This window comes from Mobula hypostoma, chromosome 8 (genome assembly GCF_963921235.1).
Source record: "Mobula hypostoma chromosome 8, sMobHyp1.1, whole genome shotgun sequence".
NCBI lineage: Eukaryota > Metazoa > Chordata > Chondrichthyes > Myliobatiformes > Myliobatidae > Mobula > Mobula hypostoma.
In genome coordinates this window covers 155,611,922-155,629,112 of record NC_086104.1, presented here as the reverse complement: position 1 = coordinate 155,629,112, position 17,191 = coordinate 155,611,922, and the positions used below count along the sequence as shown (strand labels likewise).

The window sequence follows — 17,191 nt, the reverse complement described above, 5'->3', positions numbered from 1 at the left end:
GAGGTAAACACAAAATACTCTGCAGATGCTGGGGTCAAAGCAACACTCACAACACGCTGGAGGAACTCAGCAGGTTGGGCAGCATCCGTGGAAACGATGAGTCAACGTTTCGGGCCGGAACACCAAAAGTCCTGACGAAGGGTTCCGGCCCGAAACGTTGACTGATCGTTTCCACGGATGCTGCCCGACCTGCTGAATTCCTCCAGCATGTTGTGAGTGTTACAGAGAAGGAGGTGTTTTTTGTCTTGAGGCAAATTAGGGTAGATCAACCCCCAGGGCCTGACAAGGTGTGCCTCAGAATCTGTGGGAGGCAAGTGCAAAAATTGCAGGTACCTTAGCAGAAAAATTTAAACCATGCTTAGCGAAACGAGATTCCAGAGGACTGGCGCATAGCCAATGTTGTTCCACTGTTTTAAAAAGGCTCTAAAAATAAACCAGGGAAGTATAGGCCAGTGAGCCTGACATCAGTGGTGGGAAATAATCTGAAAGTGTTCTTAGGGACCAGATATATGAGCATTTGGGTAGACATGAACTGATTAAGGATAGTCAGCATGGATTTGTGTGTGGAAGGTCGTCTCTAACCAATCTTACAGAGCTTTTCGAGGAAGTTACCAGGAAAGTGGATGAAGGCAAGGCAGCAGATGTTGTCCACATGGACTTTAGTAAGGCATTTTGACAAGGTAGCACATGGGAGGTTGGTCAAAAAGGTTCGGTCACTTGGCATTCAGGATGAGATAGTAAATTGGATTTGACATTGGTTTTGTGGGAGAAGTCAGAGAGTGGTAGTAGAGGGTTGCCTCTCTGACAGGAGGCCTGTGACTAGTGAAGTGCCACAGGGATCGGTGCTGGGTCCATTGTTGTCTGTCACCTATCTCAATGATTTGGATGATAATGTGGTTAACTGGATCAGCAAATCTGTAGATGACACCAAGACTGGGGGTGTAATGGACAGCAAGGAATATTATCATGACTTGCAGGGGGATCTGGGCCAGCCGGAAAAATAGGCAAAGAATGGCAGATGGAATTTAATGCAGACAAGTGTAAGGTGTTGCTCTTCAGTAGAACCAACCAGGGTAGGGCGTACACAGTGATTGGCAGGGTGGTAGAAAAACGGGTTCTGGGAATACAGGTCCGTAATTCATTGAAAGTGATGTTACAGGTAGATAAGGTTGTAAAGAAAGCTTTTGGCACGTTGGCCTTCATAAATCAATGTATTGAGTACAGGAGATTTGATGTTACATTCAAGTTGTACAAGATGTTGTTGAGGCCTAATTTGGAATATTGTATGCAGTTTTGGTCACCTACCTACAGAAAAGATGAAAATAAGGTTGAAAGAGTGCAGAGAAAATTTACAAAGAAGTTGCCGGGCCTGGGGGACCTGAGTTATAAGGTAGCATTAAATAGGTTAGGACTTTATTCCTTGGAATGTAGAAGATTGAGAGGAGATTTGATAGAGGTATACAAAATTATGAGGGGTATAGACAGGGTAAATGCAAGCAGGCTTTTTCCACTGAGGTTAGGTGGGACTATAACCAAAGGTCATGGGTTAAGGGTGAAAGGTGAAAAGTTTAAGGGGAGCATGAGAGGAAACTTCTTCACTCAGAGAGTTGTGAGCTGCCAGTGCAAACTCGATTTCAATGTTTAAGAGAAGTTTGGATAGGTACATGGATGGTAGGGGTATGGAGGGCTATGGTCCTGGTGCAGGTCAATGGATTAGCATGGACTTGATGGGCCGAAGGGCCTGTTTCTGTGCCGTACTTTTCTATGACTCTAAGAAAGCTCACCATGCCTCTACTTCCTGAAGAGGCTGAGAGAGCAGGTCTATGCTGGTTAATATTCATTATGTACAGTAGAGAGAGTTCTAACATGCTGGATCTCTGCGTGGTATGGAAACTGTACTGCGGCGGACAGGAAGACTCTGCCATGTGTAATTAAAACTACCCAACACATCACCGGCACCAGCCTGCTTGCCTTCAAGGGCATACACACAGAAAGGTGCCGAGAAAAGGCCAGTAATATCATGATGAATCCCACGGACCCTGATCTTGGACTGTTTGTCTCACTCCCATTAGGAAGAAGCTACGCAGCATCCACGCCAGGACCACCAGACTCAAAAACAGTTACTTCCCCCAGGCTGACGCTCTGATCAACACCTCAACCCATTAGCCCACTCCACCAACCCAACCACCACATCACCTAGCATCTCTTCATGGCCATATTATCCATCTGTCTGTATTACCCTTACTGGTACATAGTGGTTTATAGGAGTGCTTTTATATTTAGTCCTGATGAAGGGTCTCAGCCCGAAACCTCCACTTACTCCTCTCCATAGATGCTGCCTCAACTGCTGAGTTCCTCCTGCATTTTGTGTGTGTTGCTTGGATTTCCTCCATTTGCAGAATCTCTTGTGTTTACGCTATTATGTCTATTTTTATTGTTTGTTCTGCTTATTGTGTTTATTTTATGCTGCGTCAGATCTGGAGTAACAATCTTTACACCGGTGTGCCGAAGAACGACAATAAACTATCTGGAGTATTGAATCTTTGGAGAGACGGCTTCTGAAGGAATACTTGCATTTACAGTCTCCTTAATTGCATTGGAGGTGAAGGGTCACATAATTCTTGTCTTGGCGAGTTGCCTGATGAGGAACAGTAGCAGACTAAACATAAAATATGGAAATAAACTGACTCAAATCTAAACCTCTGACAGTTTCAGTGGGTGAACATGAGATTTCCCTTTGAGCAGTGTTGGATTAGGATGTAGAATCGTTATTTTCCTTGTAGTTTAATTTTCTTATGCCTGCTTGTATTTTTATACAATCACCTACAGTAGGTGATTATATACTGTAAATGATTTTATATATATGTAATTGTTCAGGGAATTTTTCACTAATTATGGTACGGTTACTTCTGTATCTTTCTAGAATCTTCTTAGTTTTCTGTAGTAAGTGTAATGCCACTTGAATCTGGCCATTTTATAGGTTAATTGTGGAACTTGTTGCCACAGGCAGCTATGGAGGCCAAGTCATTGGTTATATTTAAGGTGGAGTTTGATAGATTCTTGATTGGTCAGGGCGTGAAGGGATACGCGGAGAGGGCCGGATACTGGGGCTGAGAGGAAAATGGATCAGACATGAGGAAATGGCGGAGCAGACTCCATGGACTGAATAGCCCATGTCTTATGGTTTTATGGTCAATGGAGAACAGGGTGTGTGTGTGTGTGTGTGTGAAAATATAGATGGAGGAATGGTGTGTGAGGGAATGGTGTGAGTGTGCAAATGTAGATAGAGAACAGGGTGTGTCTGGGAACAATGTGAGTGTGCAAGACTGTGGACTGAGAACAGGGTGTGTGTGACCATAGTGAGCCTGCATAGAGAATGGACAAAGGACGGTGTGCTTGCAACTGTAGACATGTAGGTAGAGAACAGAGTGTGTGTAACTGTAGAGTGGACAGAGAACCTGGCGTAGGAAATGAGTGTAAGTGCGTAACCAGGGAGATGACAGAGAACAGGGTGTGCGCGAGTTTGAGTGTGCAAGCCAGTAGACTTTGAACAGAGAGTGTGTGACCAAACTGTGTGTGTGTAGAGAGCAGGGTCTGTGTGAGAATAGTGTACACAGAGAGGAGACAGAGGAATGGAGGAATTTCTTTGGCCAGAAGGTGGTGAATCTGTGGAACTCATTGCCATAGATGGCTTTGGGGGCCACATCATTGGGTATACTATGGATTCTGGTTAATTGGGACACACTGGGACCAATACATTTTGGCCCGATTAAATAGCTGTTCCAATTAGCCCAAGTTTATTGAAAATAGTTAAAAAAATATAAAGTGACAAACTGAGTAACAAATTATGTATTAAATAAAATAGAGAACAAATTAGAACACTACCAATATTACTTCTATACTATAAAACTTTGTATTGGTTCCTAATATTTATTGACGAAGGAATTCATCCGTGCTGCATTCTCTTGACTGCACATGATCAAAGTCCACGCAGACACCTAGTGTAGATAGTGGGCTGCCTTCATACAATGCTATCGACAATTGCATCCTCCAAATCTCCATTTTCATTCTAACATTCAACATGTTACCTTCAAAGTAGAAACTATGAAGAATTTGATACCTTCTGGCCATTTTTGGCATCTCTAAGACCAAAGGCTTAAAAGTGCAGTGAGCAAAACAGTTCTGAATTGTCTTACTGTTTATTTCAGTGACAAAAATTGCTGCTTTTTGAACTCAAGCTATTTCAAAACTGTTCACTCTAAACACAGTGTAGTGTCTATTGGCCACACAAGTTCATACGACTAACACTAGTAAGAAACTTTTCGGCAACAGACTGCTGGTCAATAAACAGCCTAATGTCCCGAACAAACAAAGGGAATCTTGGCTATTTTCTCAATTAGTTTTTGTTCTTTAAGAGTCGTTCTAAGTAAGCGATGCTCTAATTAACCGATAGCCCAATTAAATGGAATCCACTGTATTTAAAGCAGTCGTTTGACAGGTACTTGATTAGTAAGGGCGTCAAAGGTGATTGGGGGAAGACAGGAGAGTGGGGTTGAGAGGGATAATAAATCAGCCTTGATTGAATGGCAGAGAAGACTCGATAGATCGAATGGCATAATTCTGCTCCACTGTCTTATGGTCTTATAGAACAGGATGGGTGTGATGTTTGTGCATGTGCTTTCCCAGGAAAGGTGCCTTGTTTCTGCCCTTCTGATGCCTCCCCATTGTTGATATTTAGGGCAGGAGTCGCCTGCGCATTTACAGCCAATCAAAAGGTAACTGACGCAATGAAGCCAAGTGTGACTACCTTCCAGAAAATGCTTGCGGATGTGACCTCTTACATTAACAATATCCCTGAGGTAAGAACTTGATCGTTACTTATAACCCCTGGCGCTGGGTGACTGTTCAGGACTGGCTCGTGTTTATAGCTGTCCTGAGCTGCAAGCTCTAATTCTTCAACCAAGTTTCAAATCCATTTTATGATGTCGACTCAGTCATCATTATCATCGTCATCATGATGTGCCGTGTCGTATGTCAACATCATTATGCGCTGCGTCATATGACATCATCATTACGTGCCATGTCGTATTACACGGACAACTATGGTCTTCTATCTTTCTTTAATCTGACAAGTTGTAAATAAGCTCTTCAAAACACTTCCCTGTCCATCCCTTGGCGTAACTCATGAATGTTGACCATGACTCTTTCTTCCATCGATTTTCTCCATCACTGCAAGTGCCTCAGTCACTAAAACCAAAGTCCTTACCTGTTCGATCTTTCCATATAACTCAGGTCCTCCAGTGTCAGCAATATCCCTGTAAACTTCCTCTGTACTTCATGTCAAAATTTCTGAAACGTATGACTTTTATTTTTAAATTTCAGGCCATACCTAAAATTACTGCACAGTTTTCAGTTCCAAGAAACAAGATATTCTCAGAACTTGACCGTAAGTATGAAATAATTTAATGTCCACACTTTGAAGCAATAGTGGTGCAAACTAAAATCCAAATGGAGTAGATAACGTGTGGACTGTTTCTTTGGTGATCATTAACAAAATCTGGAGATCTTTAATGAACTAGTCTCTCAGTATGAGATGCTCAAGGAACTTTGGAGGCTCTGTGTGAGATTCCTGAGGAATCCTGGAGATTCAGTGTGAGATCGCTGAGGGATTGTCGGAAGCTCAGTGTGAGATCGCTGAGGGATTGTTGGAATCTCGGTGTGTGATCCCTGAGGAATTCTGGAGTCTGAGCCTGATATCCCTGAGGGATTGTTTCATTCTCAGTGTGTGACTGTGAGATGGTATTTGAGAATCATCATCCAAGGATTCAAGGAGGGAAAAGAAGATGTACCATCAATGAAGATTGTAAAGAAAGAAAGAAATATTAGCTTTATTTGTCATATATCATCAAAACATCAAAATATACAGTGAAATACAACAGTTGTGTCAACAACCAACGTAGTCCAAGGATATGCTGGTCAGCCCACAAGTGTTACCATGCTTCCGGTACCAACATGGCATGACCTCACTATACTAACCCTAACCCATACATCTTTGGAATGTGGGAGGAAACCCTCGTGGTCATAGGGAGAAAGTACAAACTCCTTACAGACAGCGGCGGAAATGATCCTGGGGCGCTGGCATTGTAAGGCATTATATTAACCGTTACACCACCATGTTTCCCCAAATTCTGTCACAGCTTGTTGGAGTCTTAGTATGAGATCCCCGAGGAATTCTGGAGATTCAGTGTGAGATCCCCGAGGAATTCTGGAGATTCAGTGTGAGATCCCCGAGGAATTCTGGAGATTCAGTGTGAGATCCCCGAGGAATTCTGGAGATTCAGTGTGAGATTCCCAAGGAATTATGAAGATTCAGTGTGAGATTCCCGAGGAATTCTGGAGATTCAATGTGAGATTCCTAAGGTACCCTGGAGATTCAGTGTGAGATCCCTGAGGAATTCTGGAGATTCAGTGTGAGATCCCCGAGGAATTCTGAAGATTCAGTGTGAGATTCCCAAGGAATTATGGAGTCTCAGTGTGAGATACCCAAGGAAATCTGGAGATTCAGTGTGAGATCCTGAGGAAGTTTGGAGATTCAGTGTGAGATTCCTAAGGTACCCTGGAGATTCAGTGTGAGATCTCTAAGGAAATCTGGAGATTCAGTGTGAGATCATGAGGAACTTTGGAGATTCAGTGTGAGATTCCTAAGGTACCCTAGAGATTCAGTGTGAGATCTCTAAGGAATTTTGGAGATTCAGTGTGAGATTCCCAAGGTACCCTGGAGATTCAGTGTGAGATTCCCAAGGAATTATGGAGTCTCAGTGTGAGATACCCAAGGAAATCTGGAGATTCAGTGTGAGATTCCCGAGGAATTCTGGAGATTCAATGTGAGATTCCTAAGGTACCCTGGAGATTCAGTGTGAGATCTCTAAGGAATTCTGGAGATTCAGTGTGAGATGGGATTTGAGAATGATCATCCAATGATTCAAGGAGTGTAAAGAAGTCATGCCAGATCTCAATCCATGGACTCCACCCAAATTGGTCTGATACCCTATGCTTGGTCCATTGAATGATGTACTTTGTGGCCTTTTGAAGCAGGCAAACAGAGGTAGGGTTTAGTGCACAAGATATCTATCACTAATGACCCCCCTTGGTGCAGCAGGCAAAATACCCGTTGTCCCAAGACATTTTGAGCGTCACTGTGATACATTATGAACCAGTGTCTGTGGTGGAGAGAGTGGATGTTTTGTGCTGTACATGAGGGTTTTTTTCAACCCGTGTGGTGCTAGGCCTCTTGATTGTTATTGGAACCGCACTCGTCCAAATAAGCCGACAGTCAGAATCAGAATCAGGCCGAACATCTGGCGAATGTCGTGAGATTTGATGTTCTGGGGCAGCTGTACGTTAGGAAAGAGCGAAGAGTTAGTTTTAAGTTGCCGAGAGTGTGGGGAGGGATGGTGAGAGTAAATGGATTATCTCAGATAGAGTGTGGCCAGAATTACCATGATGAGTTATGACAAGTTAATGACGGTGGTGAGATGGAGAATGAAGAAACAGAGAAAGAGATTAAAAGATTGTCAGACAATAGACATAATTCTTTTTTTGTCACGTCTATGTCGAACATCAAAAAAAGCAGAAGAACAACATGTAAAAGCAGTGAAATGTGAGAGATTCCCACAGCCTCTGTGAGAATATGAAAACAAATCAAATGTTTTAGCTATTCATTAGAATTGGGAAAGAGAGAAAAGAGTGTTAAATGCAAACGATTCTGCAGATGCTGGAAATCTAGAGTAACACACACAAAATGCTGGAGGAACTCAGCAGGTCAGGCAGCATCTATGGAGGAGAATGGATGGTTGTCAATTTGGGCAGAGATCTTCCATCAAATTGCAGAGAGCATGGGAAGATTAAACGGATTATCTCTGACAGGCTGTGGCCAGCATTACCATGGCGATGACCTATGATAAGTTGCTGACAGTGGTGAGATGGAGCGAGAAAAGAGATTAAAGGATTAAACACGACAAAGTCTGCAGATGCTGGAAATCCAGGGTAAACACACACAAAATGCTGGAGGAACTCAGCAGGCCAGGCCACGTCTACGGAGAGGAATAAAGAGTTGACGTTTTGCCAAGACCCTTCCTCAGGACCTTAGCTTTATTTTTCAGATGTGCATTGAAACGTTGAAAGAAGCAAACAAGAACGACACGTAAAAGCTGTGAAATGTAGGCCAGAATGTAGAATATTCTGAGCAGCTCAGTCCAAAGTTCAAAGTAAATTTATTATCAAACTACATATATGTCACTGTATAAAACCCCAAGATTCGTTTTCTTGTGCATACACAGTAAATGCAAGAAATGCTACAGAGTCAGTGAAAGACCACACCCAGCAGGACAACAACCAATGTGCTAAAGACAACAAAATGTGCAAATATGAAAGAAAAAAAAGCAATAAATATCGATAACATGAGAACCTGTGCAAACTCCTAAGAAAGTTTAGGCACTGCTGTACTTTCTTCGTAATGGGATTCACATGGTAGACCCACGACAGATCCTCTGAAGGAATAACAACGAGAAATTTAGATTTGCTGGCCCTCACCACTTTCCATTCCCCGATGAGGACTGGCTCAAGGACCTCCGGTTTCCCTCTCCTGATGTCAATGATCGGCTCCTTGGTCTTGCTGACATTGAGTGAGAGGTTGTTGTTGTGGCATCACTCAGCCAGATTTTCATTCTCCCTCCTAATATGGTGATTTTTCATAACCTTTGATTTGGCAAATGATGGTGGTTTCATCAGCAAACTTAAATCTGGCATTGGAGCTGTGCTTAGCCTCTCAGTCTTAAGTCAACAGTGAGTAGAGCAGGGAGCTGGACACACTCCTCGTGCACCTGTGCTGATGGAGATTGTGAAGGAGATGTTGTTGCCAATCTGAACTGACTGGGATCTGTAAGTGAAGAAATTGAGGATATGGTTGTACAAGAAGATCCAATTGCACGAGGAGGTCCAATTGCACAAGGTCCCATTGCACGAGGGGATCAAATTGTATGAGGACATCCAATTACACAGAGGTCCAATTACACAGAGGTCCAATTGCACGAGTAGGCCCAATTGCACGGTGAGGCCCATTTGCACGGGAAAGTCCATTTGCGTGAGTAGGTGCAAATGCACGAGGAAGTTCAATTGCTCAAGGAGGTCCAGTTACATGAGAAGGTGCAATTACACCGCATCGTAGATGAGAGGAATGCTGAGTCAGTGCTACTAATTTTAACTGGCTGATTCTTATAGACCTAGACAGTGAACTATCTAAAATACTGAACGATATAGAAACATAGAAACATAGAAAATAGGTGCAGGAGTAGGTCATTCGGCCCTTCGAGCCTGCACCGCCATTTATTATGATCATGGCTGATCATCCAACTCAGAACCCAGCCTTCCCTCCATACCCCCTGACCCCTGTAGCCACAAGGGCCATATCTAACTTCCTTTTAAACATAGCTAATGAACTGGCCTCAACAGTTTGCTGTGGCAGAGAATTCCACAGATTCACCACTCTCTGTGTGAAGAAGTTTTTCCTAACCTCGGTCCTAAAAGGCTTCCCCTCTATCCTCAAACTGTGACCCCTCGTTCTAGACCTCCCCAACATCGGGAACAATCTTCCCGCATCTAGCCTGTCCAATCCCTTTAGGATCTTATACGTTTCAATCAGATCCCCCCTCAATCTTCTAAATTCCAACGAGTACAAGCCCAGTTCATCCAGTCTTTCTTCATATGAAAGACCTGCCATCCCAGGAATCAATCTGGTGAACCTTCTTTGTACTCCCTCTATGGCAAAGATGTCTTTCCTCAGATTAGGGGACCAAAACTGCACACAATACTCCAGGTGTGGTCTCACCAAGGCCTTGTACAACTGCAGTAGTACCTCCCTGCTCCTGTACTCGAATCCTCTCGCTATAAATGCCAGCATACCGTTCGCCTTTTTCACCGCCTGCTGTACATGTAAAGAGAGTAAGAAGGAAAGATCTGGACTTGAACTCTTGCTCTAAACCTTTAACACCCCTCACCCCTGTCCTGGAATCCTAGCTTGACTCTAAACTCCCCACGCTGTCCCCCAAAACACCCCTTTGAACTTGAAAAATGACTGAGTCTGGTCCACGACCTTGATGTTCAGCACCATCTTGACAGGAAGCATTGGGAACAGTCGTGACAATGCTTACAAGACTTAAACTCGGAATGGGCGGGTTGTCCATTGCGGAAATCCTGGGCAGAGCAGGCTTTTATCTGCTGAGGTTTAGCTCAATGAGAAGGGACGATTGGGTGAGTGGAGTTTTGGTAATAATTTGAATAGTTGTGAAATTACTGAATGGTAGAATATTAAGTGGCAGTATTAAATTTAGTTATGGGGAGATATTGGATGGCTGAAAGAAAGGAACTGAGCGGTAACCTATGTTGGATTAGGGTCTAAATTATCATTCGATGTTTTAGGAACAGCTTCTTCTCCTCCACCATCAGATTTCTGAATGGACAATGAACCGACCTATGAACACTACCTCACTATTGTTTGGCTCTCTTCTTACACTACTTACTTTATGTACACACACTCACACACAAACACACACACACACACACACACACACTCACACACAAACACACGCACACACAAACACACACTCACACTCAAACACACACACACACACAAACACACACGCACACTCACACACACAAACACACACACTCACACACAAACACACACACACTCACACACTCACACATACACACACAAACACACACACTCACACTCACACACAAACACACACACACTCACACACACACACTCACACCCGCACGGAGTACAGTTTCTAACTAGTGTCAGCTGCAATTCTTGTCACTAATAGTTGGTGAGAAATAAGCAATAAGCAATAAGACAATTCGGAACTGTTTTGTTCACTGCACTTTCAAGTGTTCTGGCTTGCAGATGCCAGAAACAGCCAGAAGTGAAAATGAAACCATTTCACTACTTCATGAAGTTAGAAATTACAAAGAATTTGAAGGCAGCGAATTCTCCATAGTTTCTACTTTGAAGGTAACAGCAGAATCAGAATCAGAATCAGGTTTATTATCACTGGCATGTGTCGTGAAATGTGTTAACTTAGTGGCAGCTGTTCAATACATGATAGTATACAAAGAAAAAATAAATAAGTAAATCAATTACAGTAAGTATATATGCATGTTAAATAGTTAGATTAAAAATAGTGCAAAACAGAAATAATATATTGAAAAGAAAGTGAGGTAGTGTTCATGGGTTCAATGTTCATTTAGGAATCGGATGGCAGAGGGGAAGAAGCTGTTCCTGTATCACTGAGTGTGTGCCTTCAGGCTTTTGTATCTCCTCCCTGATGGTAACAATGAGAAGAGGGCATGTCCCAGGTGATGGGGATCTTTAGTAATGGATACCACCTTTCTGAAACACTGCTCCTTGAAGATGTCTTGGATGCAACAGAGGCTAGTACCCAAGATGGAGCTGACTAATTTTACAACTTTCTGTAGTTTCTTTTGGTGCTGTGAAGTAGCACCATCCCCTGCTCCATACCAGACAGTGATGCAGCCAGTCAGAATGCTCTCCATGGTACATCTATAGAAGTTTTCCAGCATTTTAGGTGACAAACCAAATCCCTGCAAACTCCTAATGAAATATAGCCAATGCTTTCTTTATAGCTGCATTGATATGTTGGGACCAGGTTAGATCCTCAGAGATTTTGACACCCAGGATCTTGAAATTGCTCACTCTCTCCACTTTTGATCCGTCTACGAGGATTGGTTCATGTTCCCTTGTCTTACCTTCCTGAAGTCCACAATCAGCTCTTTCATCTTACAGACATTAAGTGCAAGGTTGTTGCAGTGACATCACTCAACGAGCTGGTATATCTCGCCCTCTCAACTCCATCTGAGACTCTACCAACAATGGTTGTATCATCAGCAAATTCAACAGTTCAAAGGTTGAATTTAATGTCAGAGAAATGTTTACAATGTACATCCTGAAATGCTTTTTCTTCGCAAACGTCCATGAAAACAGAGAAGTGCCCCAAAGAATGAACGACAGTTAAATGTGAGAACCCCAAAGTCCCCCCAGCTCCCCCTTCCCACGTGTAAGCGGCAGCAAGCAACGATCCCCCTCCCCCCACCAGCTATAAAAAAGAGCATCGGTACTATCACCGAGCCCAAGCGTGAACTAAGCAATAGCAAAGACACAGACCAAAGTTACCCCAAAGGCTTCGCATTTCATCCGACATTCGACAAACCACAGGTGCTCTCTCTCCCTGGCAAGGGAGAGGGAGGTGACCCCCATTTTCACAGCGACCGGGAGACATAACAACAACCTGCTGGTTAATGATGTTAAAAGTCTGTTTTGTTGCTTTTTTTGAGCTCTGTGTCCGAAGGTCACAAAGACATCGAGTCTTCCAGCCCACAGCGAAAGATTTTCCAGCCTCCCCGACAGCACACGTGTCTCCTGCTGTAACACCGACCCTCGATCCGCCCGTCTCCAGAGCCCCGAGATCTTAGGCTTCCGAACACGAGCGAGACTCTCAGGCCAAACCCTTGGCATGTCGAATAGCGGCCAGTCGTGGAACCCTGAGAACAGGTCCCATTCCTGCAAAGAACCCAAGCCTCTGTGTAACTCCAGGTCAGAGTCTTCAAAAGAACCGTGAAAGGGAAAAATAAAGATATTAAAGATAGAAATAGAACTGTTTCCGAAGATGCGAGCAAAGGAGTCGCCGTTAAGTGCCAATGTCTCTCCTAATCTTCATCTTTATAGATGGTATTTGAGCTATACGTAGCCACACAGTCATAGGTGTAGAGAGAGTAGAGCAGTGGGCTAAGCACACATCCTTGAGGTGTACCAGTGTTGATCGTCAGCGAGGAGGGAATATTATTTCCAAACCGCACAGATTGTGGTCTTCTGGTTAGGAAGCTGAGGATCCAATTGAAGATGGAGGTACAGAGGCCCAGGTTCTGTAACTTACCGATCAGGATTGTGGAAATGATAGTGTTAAACGTTGAGCTATGTTCAATGAACAGCATCCTGACATAGGTGTCATAACATCATGAGTGTTACAATGAAAATGAAGATTTCAAGGATGCCATCAATGATAGCATTCTATGGAGGAAGTCCAGTATATGGTACTGGGTGACTACACTGAATTTGTTCATTTATGGTCAAAAGAATGTGGTGCAGATGAATCCCTCCATCGATAAATATTGGGAACTAATACACCATTTTATGGTACTGCAGCAGTATTGAATTGAATTGAATTGACTTTATCTCTTACATCCTTCACATACATGAGGAGTAAAAATCTGTACATTACATCTCCATCTAAATGTGCCATGTGCAATCATAATAATTTATAATAAATAGAACAGTCAGTGTAATATAAAGTACACTCAAATCAGAGTGAGTTCATCAGTCTGATGGCCTGGTGGAAGAAGCTGTCCCAGAGCCTGTTGGTCCTGGCTTTTATGCTGCGGTACCGTTTCCCGGATTGTAGCAGCTGGAACAGATTGTGGTTGGGATGACTTGGGTCCCCAGTGATCCTATGGGCCCTTTTTACACACCTGTCCTTGTAAATATCCTGAATCATGGGAAGTTCACAACTACAGATGCTCTGGGCTGTCCACACCACTCTCTGCAGAGAGCTGTGATTAAGGGAGGTACAGTTCCCATACCAGGCAGTGATGCAGCCAGTCAGGATGCTCTCAATTGTGCCCCTGTAGAAGGTTCTTGGGATTTGGAGGGCCCATACCAAACTTCCTCAACTGTCTGAGGTGAAAGAGTGTTAGTAAATGTTTGAATTTGTTCTGTATTTCATTTAAACACATGATTTGTTACTCAGTTTGTCTCAGCTAGTTGGGGGCAGCTGCTTAATTGGGCCACATATATATGTTTTGTCTGGGGGTTGGTTTTGGGGGTTTGATGATCAGGATAATTTTTTTTCAGACTTAAGGTTTTTATATTCTGTATTTTTTTAAATCGCCTGTTCCTTTTCTGTTTTGTTGTGTGAGGGGAGGGTATTGAGGGTTGGTGTTCTGTTAGTGTTCTGTTAGTTTTTTGTGTGGGGAGGGGTTTTGTGGGGGGTCAATGTTCCTGATCTGTTTTGTGCAGTGAGTATGGAGTATTTTGGGGGGGAGTTGATCAGAATACCATTCTTTTTTGTATGGGATTAGGGCAGGTTTGATGTTTCGCTCTGAATGACTTTCATGTTCTTTCTTCGTTTCGTGGCTATCTGGAGAAGACAAATTTCAGAGTTGTAAATGGAGACATGTTTTCATAATAAATGAACCTCTGAAACACACATATATATATACTGTTTGTGTGTATATATATATATATATGTATATATATATATATATATATAAAAATAACTATTTTGTATTATAATTTAGAGTTTTTATTATGTTTGTGCTGTACTGCTACTGTAGAACAAGAAATGTTAGAAAACATGCCAGTGATATAACAATCTTCAGGTAGTTTAAAGTTACTTATAAGCTTGCATATCCAGTTTGTCTGGAAAGTTGAGGGGTTTTCAGTAATTTGTGGCAGAGCTGGTTCAGTAGGTTTTTATAATTTATTTATTTCAGCCTGCATCACCTCCGTGCAAATCAAACTTCCTCATTGTTTCAGAGACAGTTCTTATCAAAAGAATTTCCTTTCTAATACCTTAATTTGATAAAGAGCAGAGCATGGGCACGGTAAAAAAAAAGTCTCAAAATCCCAAAAGTCTCATCATCCCACGCAGGCAGCAGAAGGGAGAAACTCTCCCCGCCATGAACCTCCAAGCGCTGCCAACTTGCCGATGCAGCACCATTGGAAGCACCCGATCGCAGCGGGCTCTGAATCCATCTGAAATCTTCGAGCCTCCGACCAGCCCTTCTGACACAGCCTCTCCGAGCACCATCCTCTGCCGAGCGCTTCGACCCCGCCCCAGCCGCTGAGCAACAGGCAAAGCCGAGGACTCGGGGCCTTCTCCTTCGGAGATTCTGGACCACACAGTAGCAGCAGCAGCGAAGCAGGCATTTCAGAAGTTTCACCAGATGTTCCTCCGTGCTCTCACATCTGTCTCCATCAAATCAGGATAGTGCACGGCACCCTACTTGACAAATAACAGACTCCGCTGCTGTCTACAGGAGTTTGTTCTGTATATTCTCCCGGTGGGACAATTCCGTTGCTGTCGAGAAGGAGTTAGTTCTGTATATTCTCCCGGTGGGACAAGTCCCCCGCTGTCTATAGGAGTTTGTATGTTCTCCCTGTGACTGCGTGGGTTTCCCTCGGGCACTCCATTTTCCTGCAACATTCCGAAGACGTATGGGTTAGGGTTCGTAAGCTGTGGGCACGCTCTGTTGGTGCTGGAAATGGGTGACACTTGTGGGCTGTCCCACAGCACATCCTCGGATTGTATTGGTCATTGATGCAAACAACGCATTTGACTGTGTTTTGATGTACATCTGATAGAGGCGTTAAAGAGGTACGTGAATGTGCAGAGAATGGAGGGATATGTCCACTGTGTGGAGAGAAGGATTTACTTTATTTATTTACTGCCTGTTACACTGCCGGCCTATAGGGCAGCAAATAAGATCCTCCATCTCTGTCTGTCCGTTCCATCACACTCAGATGCAGAAGGATTCCTCATTTCTGTTTCCGTAACCATTTTGTTTTACCAGTCAGGGTTGTTAGCCCTGAGCTGAACCCCTGAACCTGGAGGACCGGTGGACCACTCTTAGTCTGACCTCTACCCTTTGACCTGTTTGGTATGGGTGGCCCTACCAAGAGCCAAAGCATAAAATGCTGGCTCTAGCCAACATAAATCTCCAGCTCATTGAGGCACACAAGCCTCCAAACCCTACCACAAGATTGTGATTCTCTTGGAGGGGATTTAATTACTTGTTTAATCGATTTGTCAGACTTTGTAGGCTGGTGGGCCTGTTCCTGTATGGTACTGTGTTCTACGTCTATGTTCTGTACGAAGCACAGTACATTCTGAGTGGTGGCGTGGGGTGGGAAGGTGGGGTTTGCACTCTCTGCATACACCGATTGTGCTTTGTTAATGCTCTGTGTTACTACATCAAAAATGCACTAAATTCACTTCTCACCTCACTTTTCTTGATCTTTCTGGGTGATTTTTGCAGTTGTCAGAAACAGCCTTGGCTTTACCCTCAAGGGTGCATTGAATCCAATCGTTTTTCCAGTGCTGGAGATGGTGTCTGCACGACTAAAAGGTAATGGCCGAGCTCTGACCTCCTGGTTTGCGATCCTCCAACCCTCATTACTTCCAGGGTCTAAAGCTGAGCTTCCAAAACTTCAATATGCCATGGACCAATGCATTAAGCAAAGGGGCCGATGGACCCCAGGTTAGGAACCCCTGGTCTAAGGTGTTATGCTTTGTAACTTCAAAGGAAGACACGGGAGTCTGAAATGTGAGCCTAGTTTTGTGTTTCACTGTAAGTGAGGCGCACATGTATCAAGTGGTAGTGTGATAACGTACGTAACCACAAATTTATAAATATAACCCATAATTAATTATTTAAATGAACAAGAATGCTTAATTAGCCAATATATATGTACACCATATTATACAAATGTTAATGAAATATTACATACTCAACAAAATTCAAAGTAAAATTAATGATGAAAAGTACGTATATGTGACTATATACTACCTTGAGATTCATTTTGTGTAGTCATCTACAGGAGAATAAAGTACAATAGAATTTACAAAAGGCTATACCTTATCAAAGATTGACAGTCAATGTGAAGAAGAAGGCAAGTGGAAATAGAAAGTAATACTGAGAACATGAGTTGTAAAGAGACCTTGAAAGTGAGTCTGTAGGTTGTGGAATCAGTTCAGAGTTGAGGTGAGTGAAGTTATCCATCCCTGATGGTTGAGGGTAATAACTGTTCCTGAACCTGGTGGTGTGGGACCTAATGGTTGACGGGTAATAACTGTTCCTGAACCTGGTGGAGTGGGACCTGATGGTTGACGGGTAATAACTGTTCCTGAACCTGGTGGTGTGGGACCTGATGGTTGAGGGGTAATAACTGTTCCTGAACCTGGTGGTGTGGGACCTGATGGTTGAGGGGTAATAACTGTTCCTGAACCTGGTGGTGTGGGACCTGATGGTTGAGGGGTAATAACTGTTCCTGAAC

The 17,191-nt window shown here is 43.4% G+C and overlaps 1 protein-coding gene across 2 annotated transcripts in view; it reads left to right on the top strand.

Moving 5' to 3' along the window:
• Positions 1–17,191, top strand: part of LOC134350299 (prominin-2-like) — a 97,021-nt gene that overhangs the window by 17,701 nt on the left and 62,129 nt on the right. For both annotated transcript variants that reach the window (XM_063055339.1, XM_063055340.1), the window contains exons 5-7: positions 4,739–4,859; positions 5,383–5,446; positions 16,174–16,263. In XM_063055339.1, coding sequence (XP_062911409.1) covers positions 4,739–4,859; positions 5,383–5,446; positions 16,174–16,263 — 275 coding nt within the window. The remainder of the gene's footprint in view (positions 1–4,738; positions 4,860–5,382; positions 5,447–16,173; positions 16,264–17,191) is intronic.